This window comes from Pyrgilauda ruficollis, unplaced genomic scaffold, assembly GCF_017590135.1.
Source record: "Pyrgilauda ruficollis isolate IOZ18807 unplaced genomic scaffold, ASM1759013v1 scaffold81, whole genome shotgun sequence".
NCBI classification, from domain to species: Eukaryota; Metazoa; Chordata; class Aves; order Passeriformes; family Passeridae; genus Pyrgilauda; species Pyrgilauda ruficollis.
In genome coordinates, this window is record NW_024530044.1 from 1,552,482 (window position 1) to 1,562,728 (window position 10,247).

General features: G+C 43.6%; 1 protein-coding gene across 1 annotated transcript in view; it reads left to right on the forward strand.

Annotated features, from left to right (window-relative positions):
- The window catches only part of GLS (glutaminase), a 53,656-nt gene extending 43,795 nt beyond the window's left edge, over window positions 1-9,861 (forward strand). The window contains exons 13-16 of the mRNA XM_041487565.1: window positions 5,008-5,069; window positions 6,001-6,077; window positions 6,226-6,289; window positions 6,647-9,861. Coding sequence (XP_041343499.1) covers window positions 5,008-5,069; window positions 6,001-6,077; window positions 6,226-6,289; window positions 6,647-6,803 — 360 coding nt within the window. The 3' untranslated portion in view covers window positions 6,804-9,861. The remainder of the gene's footprint in view (window positions 1-5,007; window positions 5,070-6,000; window positions 6,078-6,225; window positions 6,290-6,646) is intronic.
- The last annotated feature ends 386 nt before the right edge of the window (window positions 9,862-10,247 follow it).

The window sequence follows — 10,247 nt, forward strand, 5'->3', positions numbered from 1 at the left end:
GGACAGAGCACTGTGTGCTCAGCTGCTTGTGCTCGGCTCCTGCTCGAGGTTTGGGGTTCTGCATTAACCATGAAGGAGTGGGCAGGAGGTGTCAGGCCACCCTCCCTTCACCACGAGACTGTAGCAGTTCATTGCCATCTCTGGGCCTCAGTTTCCCACCTTAGTGCCACTGACAGCGTCAGTGAAGTGTTTGGAGAGGCCTTCTGTGGATGGCATTAGAGCCAGGCAGTGGTAGCACCCTTGTCTTCAGTTAAAAAAAGTCCTCTGAACTGGTCTCTGTAAAGAGAGGAGTGATTCTAGCTCAGTCTTGTGTGGGCATTTGCTCTTAGCCATTGTGAGATTATTTAAATAAGTCTGGATTTGGATGTGCAGCTCAGGTAGGAAAGACTGCTTTGTTACAAATACTCCACCAAGGCAATTCCCACATTCCAGCCAAGCCACTCAGATCAGTTAGATGATGTTGAAATTTCACTTGCAATAAGTAACTTCAGCATATTAATACTGAAGTTAAACTTTTTTTTTTTTTTAAATTTAGTTTTTCCAGTTGGTACGCTGAGAAATTGAAAACCACCCCTAAAGCTCTCATGTCATGCCCAAGTCCTTTGTGCTTGCAGAGAAGGGGCCACAGCCATGCACTTGCTGCAGTGCTCCCCACTGCAGTTCCTCTGTTCCTGTGCATCCTCCACGTCAGCGCTGCTGCTTGAGGGAGACTGCTTTGAAACTCCCACCACGACCAGGCTCGGGGGATGTGCAAAATAACTGACATAGGAAAGCTTTGGACTAGGAGTCACTTTGAGTTTCGCTTTGTAACTGGCTTTGTTGCTCGCTCAGTTTGTCCATTTGGGGTTTTGGAATGGTGTTTTTGCTCTTTTGTTTTTTGCCTTTTCGTCCCCCGTGTTTATCTGAAGTATCTGCTGCAGCACTTTGACTTCCTGCTGCTCTCAGCTCAGGCTGTTTCCTTGCTTTAACTTGACCTCAGTGCAGTTCTTGAGCACCAGCAGTCTTGATTTTTCTGTCTTGAGCTGCTCACATGCTGACCCACGGACTCACAGAGCCATTAATTGGAGAGGTGCCTCCGGAGATGTTGGTCATTTGGCCACCTCTGATGTGAAGCAGGACTTGGATCCTTCTTAGCTTTGGCCAGCTGAGTCCAAGACCTCTAACACCTACTAACCTGACAGTGAAACTGTTTCTGATTTCTACCACTGGGTGACATGAGTATTTCTGAAGAACCTTTACATGCTGGTCTCACTGCCTGGATAACAAGGATTATAGCCAGTGCTGAGGAAAGATTGCTGCACAGAGAGGGTCTCCCTGTAGCTGAGTGAGCAGTGCTCTGTCTTTTTGGTGTGGTGAGAGAGAGCTGCCAAATCCCTCTGCTTCAGTGCACGCAGGTTTTCTCTCCTGTTTGACAAAAGGTGCAACAGCTTCTGCTCTGGGTTTGATCCTGCCGTGCAGCTCTATGGCCGTGTGAGATCCATCCAGCTCATGCAGAGCAAAGGGACTCCATCCCTTCTCCTTTTATTGCATTTTCACAGTTAGGGAAGTACGTGCAGTAGGAAAAGGTTGTGAAAAACAAACTTTGTTTTTCTAAACACGAGGGAAGCTTGTGTTCACCAGTGCATTTATCAAAACACCAACACCGAATGTTCATGAACCACTTGGTGAGAAACTCACTGGCAGAGCTCTAAACCCTTAAATTAGTTGCCTTGTGCCCTACTTAGTTTGAATGGATAGAGCTCATCTGTCATGTTCACTATTTTTTTTCTCCCCTACAGTTAAAAATCCCAAAATCGTATGTTTGCTGCTGCCACTTCAGATTTTCTTTTGCCTTTTTATTTTTTTTTTTTTTTTTTTTTTTTTTTTTTTTTTTTTTTTTTTTTTTTTTTTTTTTTGCAATGAACCTGTTATTTCAAGCTAGTACTGTGAGTTTTGGGTAGAGAATTTGTACTTGACTTTGTGGCAGCCTAAGTGAGAATCAGATACATCAGGGCACAGATACAAAGCTTATGGCAGCAAGTGCTGTTCACTTAGTAAGTTTTCTCACTGTAAATGACAGCCTCTTACACAATGATTTAGTATGTACACTGCTTAGATTAATATTTCCTTGGAAACTAAGGAAGACCCATAAGATGCTTGTGGAAATTGTGTGTTCTTACTTTGAGTGCAAAATGTATTTTGTATTTGCATATTCCTAAATTTTATTGAATTCACTTTTTGTGTGAACTCAATAAAACTCCTGTTTTTTATGGCTGCCCTCTGAGCAGTTTTGTTTCATACCTTCTGAAGTTTGTTAATTTTTTGGCCTGGTCTATGCTGCTGTTACTGGAGGGTGCAGTTACGGGGTCAGGGTGTGTTTTGTTGGCAGTAAATCCAGTCTAATTCTCACATAAAATCACTGAAGTCTCTCTAGAAGCAGGAGGAGGTTGTCCCAAAAGGATTTTTTCAGCTATGATGGCCGCACTTGGCTTATTTCAGTTTGAGTTCTCCTTTGACCAGCTTTGGATAATTACTCTGCTAATAATTGTCCCGCTGAATTCGTTGTGTTTCTCCTGCTTTTTGTATCCCATTACTTTTAATATCGGACACAGAACAAATTTCCTTCTGAGGTAAACAAGCAGAGATCTTTTTGTCTGGACTTGTATTTGTTTTTGTTTTGATCTATTAAGTTCAGTTTTAAAGTAAAGCAAACCTTTGATTTTACTTTATCTTAAGGAAGGAGCAGCTTTGACCTCTCCCAGACTGCTGAGAGATGTAATCTAAGGTGATTGTGTTACAAAGCCTCAGGAATCTCCAAATTATATTTTGTCACATCTTTATAGAAAACAAAAATCACTTTTTAGCGAAATGTTCAGCTGAATCCAGGACTCTGGGTCCTGACTGCACTTGGAAAGTTGTTTTTTGAAGAAAGGAATGCGCGCTATTTTTATTTTATTACTTTAATATATATTTGCATTTCCCAGAAACATCAAGAAGCCCAGCCAAAATGGCCAGTTACCTCTGAAATGGTTTTTGTGTAAGACAGTGTGTCCTTTGCTCATCCCAGACCCCGAAGAGGGACGCTATTCATCACCTGTAGGACCCGGACCCGGGAGTGCCGCCAGCCCCTCTGCCTGCGGGTGCCAGCGGCTTCTCCCGGCAGGAGAACGCCTGACTCATCCCGATGAAACGCAGAGATTATCCGGCTGAATTCCCCCTCCACACCTGCCTGCAGCCGCGGTCTCTCTTGGAGGGTTTGGCATTTCGGGGTGGCTGTGGTGCTCCCAATGGAAAGCCCATAGGGAGCGTGGTTGGGCGGCTGCTGCCCCGAGCTGGCCTGGCTGTGTCCGTGTGTCCATGTGTCCGTGCGTCCGTGGCCCTGCATGGGCAGAGCCCAGCCCTGGGGTGCTCCAGCAGCTCCTTCCCGAGGTGTTGAACCGGGCTGGAGAGGGGCAGAGCCCAGCCATGGGAGCAGCTGGCTCTGCCTCCCGAGCAGGACCTGCTTGGGAGCCTTGGTCACTGGCTTGGCTTGTGGCAGAAGCTCAGAACAAAAAGATCTTTGTGGGGGAGTGGGATCACTCAGTGCCAGTCCTCTAACGCTGGAGAGGAGCGTGTGGGGTGACATGTCAGGTTTGCCACACTTGAAGGTCTTGTGGGGTCAGAGCTGAGGGAGCCTGAGCAGGGACCCAGCCTTTGGAGGCAGTCAGGTTTAGGGACAGCCCAGCGCTGAGAAGGGAGGGAGTCCTACAGATCTGCATCTCACAGCCCCGTGGTGCAAACTGCAAAGGAGCTGCACTGGGTGCTGGAGTGATCAGGGTGGCTCCGTGTCCCCTGTGTATTTCCATCCTGGCCTTTGTGCCTCCTTCTCCTTGGTGCTCTTTGCCTCAGTGCGTGTTTGAGGTGTAACAAACTAGAAGCAGCTCCACGGCTTTGGTCCGGGAGAGGCGCAGGTGCTGGCTCGCCTGTGGCCCTGTGAAAATACACCAGTGTGCTTGCAGAAATCTGTGGGGGACTTGCTCGTGGGTGGGGATTTCTCCTTTTGTTTGTTTCTCCTTGTTGTAGAAGGTCAGTGCAGCATCAGCTCCCTCTTTTCTCTCTGTTGCTTGGCTGGTGGCAGCGACGCAGCTTGGTAGACTCAAAAAGCAAAGCAGCATTTAGAAAGTTTACTGGAAATTACTGTGAAATGGTGCCTAGGAGTGGCTATGTCAGTTTATGAAAGAAGCTGATGTGGATGCTTAAAACCATCTAGCGTGTCATTTTAGGTGCTTGTTAAAACCTGCAGAGTTGTTATAGCCAGGATGTATTAAAAATATGCATGGGACAAGGTTGGTGCACCCTGACAGTATCATTTCTTACTAGAATAATTAATACAGCTGAGAAAAGCACTACTTACCAGAGACTTTACCTGTGTCTTGCTTTAAGCCCATATTTATCTAAAAAGATCCAGCTTCATCTGCCTGGAAACCTTGCTTGTTAGGTAACAGAACTGCTTGAAATGGTTTATTTGAGCAAAAGTGTGTATGTTGGATGTATGCAATGATTATCTGTAATACACTGAAAAAAGGGTAACTTTTAAGTAAATCTCTGTCTGCTGACATAGATTTCTCCTGGCATTAGGAATCTTTACAGTTGAAAATAAAAATAATCGTACTTTTCCAGAGCGAGTTTGCCTTTTGAGGAGTTCGTGGTTTTATAAATTGTGCAGAGTGATGCTGGCTGTGCAATCCAATACTTGGTGTCATTGGGCAACTGAAGAGAGAAACACGGTTTGCCCAAAGAGCAAGGCTCATATTTTTTACCACAACAGGGCAGAAATTAATTGGTTTTAGTTCTTTTACTGTCCTTAAGGACTTCAGCCTTGGAAAGACAGACCTTGCAGGACTGGTAGCAAAGCAAGCTGTACTGCAGAATGTGGTCAGGCAAAGGGAAACAATTCACAAGTTGATGAGCACTGCACCAGCTGGCCCCACTGGGTTTTCTTGTTGAGGGAAGAAGATCAGTAAACTGGAACTCAATCTCTCTTTGTAGGTGAAGTCTGTGATAAATCTGCTGTTTGCTGCCTACACAGGGGATGTGTCTGCGCTCCGGAGGTAAAAATCACTGGGGGTTTGGAACAGGAATTTGGGAGTAGGAATGCTGCTTGTTTGGTTCCTGCTGTTGTTTATTTAGGAACATGTACGTACACTGTGTCTGGGTTGGGGGCATTGAGCTGCATGAGCTAGAGATTGAATATGTTCATCCAAAACCCAACCAAAAGACCCAAATCTAACCATGAAAAAAGTACCCTCACACTATCCTGAATCCCACTGTGTTCCATTTCTTTGGATCACAGTAAAACAATTTCTTTAACCATTTTTTATAGCAATGGCAGAAAATCCTGTCTATACTCTCACCTGCTTTAATATTCAATTCTGAAAGTGCCACACAAATTCAGGTTGGAAAATATACATTGTTATTGGACAGGTTAGGACATCTAGCTTTGCTTTTGAAATCTGGAGGAGAACCTGACCTTGAAAATTTAAAGTAATAGTGGTAGTAGGCTAAATAAGCATTAATTTGGCTAGAATGTATCTAAATATAATTAGTGGGTGGAAAAATATATGGTGTATAGTTTAACTCTGCTGTCCCAGGGAATCATAGAGTGAAGCAAGAACCCTCCCAATCCCTTAATGCTGCTCAGGATTTTCAGACTTGGGAGACTTCCTGGGATTTTCTCACCTTGTATAAATTTACTTTGCCTTATGTGGCTTAGCTTGTCCATGGATGATTTTAAATCAGACGTGTTGACGCTTATGTTTTCTGCAAAGATGTTTTATTTTTATTTATGGCAACTAAAGAGCAGAAAGGAAGTTAAGGCACTGAGCTGGTTTTCAAAGCCAAAGCCCCTTTCATTACCAGCAAAGATGTGCTCGTGGTGCTGCTTACATCCTCTCGTGGCAGGGCAGTGTCCTGTAATGTGCTTTAAATTACCTAAGACTTGGCTCTGCAATCTCTTTTGTTGTGTTTTATTTCGTTTTTAAGGTTTGCTCTGTCAGGAATGGACATGGAGCAAAGGGACTACGACTCACGGACAGCCCTGCACGTGGCAGCTGCAGAAGGTACTGTCTCCTCACACAGCATTTGCTGTCTGTCTGTCTGTCTGCCTTTAGCACATCCTTGCTGTCAAAAGCTGTGCATACCAGCTTTTGTCTGTGCATAAATAGATATATAGAAGTACATGCACTCACACAGCTGCTCTTCCTGCAGGACACGTGGATGTTGTTAAGTTTCTGCTGGAAGCATGCAAAGTGAATCCTTTCCCCAAAGACAGGTGAGTGTTTTTATTGCTGGTTTGGAGGAAAGATGCTCCAGTAACACTTCCCTAGTCCCTGTGAGGAGAGGTGCCTGTCAAATAAGAGTGGAATGTATTGAGCCAGGCTACTGAAGCGGGGGAATGGGATCCTACTGGTTCTCTGTAGGTTCTGCAGACTGAGCAGGAATGAAAAATGAACCACTAAACCCATTATTCCAAGGGTCGTGCTCAGCTTAATGAGGTTCCACAGTTACTGAACTGAGTGGGGTCTGTGTGCTGAGCCATTAGTGCAGTACATAAAGAACTGGATTTGTGGTGCTTTTTGGCTCTGTGCTTAATGTGCTGATCTTAAAAATCTTGTGCTGCTCTTTGTAGGTGGAATAACACTCCTATGGATGAAGCTTTACATTTTGGACACCATGATGTTTTTAAAATTCTTCAGGAATATCAGACCCAATACACGCCATCAGAGGATAACAACGATGGGAAGGAGAACCGAACGGTTCATAAAAATCTGGATGGCTTGCTATAATCATCTTCAGCTAGATCCTAAGAATCAAATCACTTACCTGTTTAATTGTGGTATGCATAAGTAATGAAGAGCGTGTGTGTTTCTATCTGATAGTGGTATATATTTTACAGAAGTCTCTGTTACTTCAGTGTTACGTTACAGGAGTTTCTATACGCACAGGACAAATCCAATCTCTTCAAAAGAAACAAAACCAACTAAGAATCTCCCTCCATAATGTGAGCAATATTACCTCATGCTGCATATAATTGATGTATAAAAATATTTAGCTGTTGTTGGCTTTACTGTGCACTACTTAATTTATTTTTGTGTTCTGTGTGAACTCTAGTCCGTGGTCAGGAACTTTTCTGCTGAATTTTTGTTTCTTTAGCCCTCTGTTTCCAGTATGGCCAGGATGAGCCAGAGTACTGTCAGGTATGAGCGTCAGTGAGGTTTTTTGAAAGCTGAGGATGCTGATGTAGATTTAGGCTGGGTGTGTTAAGTAAGGATCTGCACTTATCTTTGGGAAAAAATAGAAAAAAAAGAATTCCACACAACCTTGTTTACATAATATAAATATCACAGAGTATATAGGTGACACTTGTCAGTGGTCTAGGCTTGTTCTTAGAGATAGTCTTGTCAGGGAATGTGTTTTGAGGTTTGTTTGACCAAATGGCGTAGGGGAGTGTGCCGTGTAGCTCCGGTGTGTAGTGGGATTTTTGTCTTGGGAGCGTTTCTCTCCGTTCCCTTTGTCTTGCCTCCCTCCTCTCTCTCCATGTTCAGCTGCTAAAGTACTTCCCTGTGGCCGGGGAAGGCGGGTGCTTCCACTCCGTGCAGGTGTTCCTTGCAGGTGTATTTGCACTACCCCTGGGGGGGCTGACAGCTGCTGCTCCTTCCTGCTGGCTGCACCAGGAGCCAGCCAGGGCAATGGAAGTGCTTGAAAGGCAAAGAACCAAACCAAATGCAGTCTGAGCTCATTTAGGCCGTGGTAAGGAACACGGATGGAGTGAAACAGCTTTAAGGAGCATAGAGCCAATCACAACAGGAGCAGAGCAGGAGATAAGCCAGGTTTTGGGGTATGTTCTCTTCTTGCACTGCCATCAACCAGGGAGCAGGATATTGCATCACTGGGATTCCCCTGGTGTAGGACAGGAGTTCAGCACCAGGAACACGAGTGAGTAAATGCCTTTTGTGGTGAATGGTGGCATTCATTGTCTTGCCGCTGAAGCCAGCATGGCACGTGCCCTGTCATGGAAAATGTAGAGCAGGTATTTGTAGTTCACAGAAGTCCAATATTGCCACAGCTCCCTGTCCCATGTACAATTGCTTGTGCCAGTAGTGTGGCACAAAACCTCAGAAGTGAGCAGTCACTTCAGATACTCACAACACACTACAGTTGTTGGATGTAGGCAAGGATTTTAGCACAAGAGTTTTAGGCAGGAATCATTTAGCACATGGAAAAGGAGATTGTGCTTGAGAATTGTGTATATGGTGGTTTTTATCCTAGCATGTAGTGTACAAGTCATTAGTAGATCTCAGAGTTCAAATTTTCTGTGTTTTGGCACCAAAATCTCCTGAAATAATGCCCAAATTCTTCCTAGAATGCCCAAGCACTTTATAAAGATGATCTGAACCACATTACCCTCCTTTAGCAATGAGTACACTAAGGTTTGGAGAGGAGGAACTTCTCCAGAGCGACCCAGCAGGTCAGTATAGTTGAGAATAAATCCTTTCAAGATCCTGTACAGTCTCTTGTCAAAATGCCATACTGCCTCCCTGCAGGGAGGACAAGCCACATGGAAAAGTGCTTGGTACTCATCACAAGCAGTGACTGTCTTCATCATGAAAGAGTCTGAAAGTCTAAAGCCCTCCAATAGCATCTCGAAGCTGGCTGGCATGGTTATCAAACACTTTTTCTTATGAATCCTCCTGTTCTTAAGCTGGTTGGGTTTGGTTTTTGTTTTGTTTTTTTGTTCTTCTGAAGATCAGCTATTTTTCTGAAGGCTTTTAACCCATTCTCTTCACATCCTGTGTGATGGCTGCCCCCGTTGTAAACAAGAACTAAATGAAATGGCCTCTGGCTCTTTGTTGAGCTACATCAGTCACTGGGTAGCACAAGGCAACAGATTTATGAGCTTCAGTGTAAAGGAATATTTTCAGATGGACCCTAGTTTAAAATTTTGGATTTCAGTGCTAATCTTCCCTATTTTGCCCCTATTACAACACATTCTGTAGCTTCTCAGAAAAATACCTGATTCAGCTTTATTTAACTGACATTGCATTGTTCAAACTGGCATTTTTAAACACAGGTATATTATATAGTAGACATGGTATAAGCAAACCAAAACCAAAAGGATTGTAACTGAGCTAACAGTGAAGATCATAGCTGTTCCTAAACTTAATGCTTTCATACAGAGTGCTTTTAGCCAGTCCTAGCTTCAGTGCATTTTTGCTGGTTAGTTTTAGTATTTTCTCATTGTGAGGAGAATGGATTATTTTGTAATGTCCAATTCAGCGATGCAGCTACTTAGACATGGCGTTATTTATAAATAGAAATATATGCAGTACATTGGTTTGGCTGTTTATCATTCATGACACTGACATGTAGATTTTACAGTAAATAGCTTTTGGTTATCTTATCCAGCGCTGACTTCCTTCTGCTCCAAAGAAGATTCCCCCCACTCCTTTGTTTTTATGTCATATATGTTTCTTCTGTATCACAACCTGAATTCGTTCAGCTAACTTAATGCTTTGTACTCAGAAATATTGTGGTAGTCTTAGCATTAATTAGCCTTTGTGAACAAACTGTATTGTACCAGATTTTTTTTTTGCTTCAGAGCTGGACTATCTGTGACTATACTTACTGGCAGTGTGCTTCTGGTCATTGTAACTGACTGGGCTGATCTTGACTTTTAGATTCTGTATTGTGGGGACTAGACAGTGATGAATGTATTTCTAGCAGTTTCCCATGAATGAATCTAAACTTGAGCTGTACTGGTTCTGAAAATGAAAGTTATTTATTTTAAGAAATAAAATCCAGATAGTGTTGCTTTTTACAGCATAATAAATGGAAATATCAAGATGCTGGTGGTGCTGGTGGGTTTTGTTGGTTATCTGTGGGACTGCCATTGAAATAAGTCTTCAGCTGTGGGAAGGCTGTCCTGGAAAACCTGCTCTGGTCATTTCCATTGTGCAAAGCATACAAGAAATCAGAATGAATTTCTGTAGTGTTTTTCTGATTTTTTTGGTGTTTATTTTGAAACCTACACTTCCAGAGCTGTGCCCTTTCACCGGTGGTTGCTTTTTGTTAATGCTGGAATTCTGGCCAGGTACTCTGAACAGGTCTGGCTTTCTCTTGACTTACTCTGCTATCCTTCATCACACCAACAGTTCCCTTTGTTATTACTCTGGCTGTACAGTTCATACAAAAGCCTGACAAGTGTGAGATGAGGGATTCTGTCACTTACT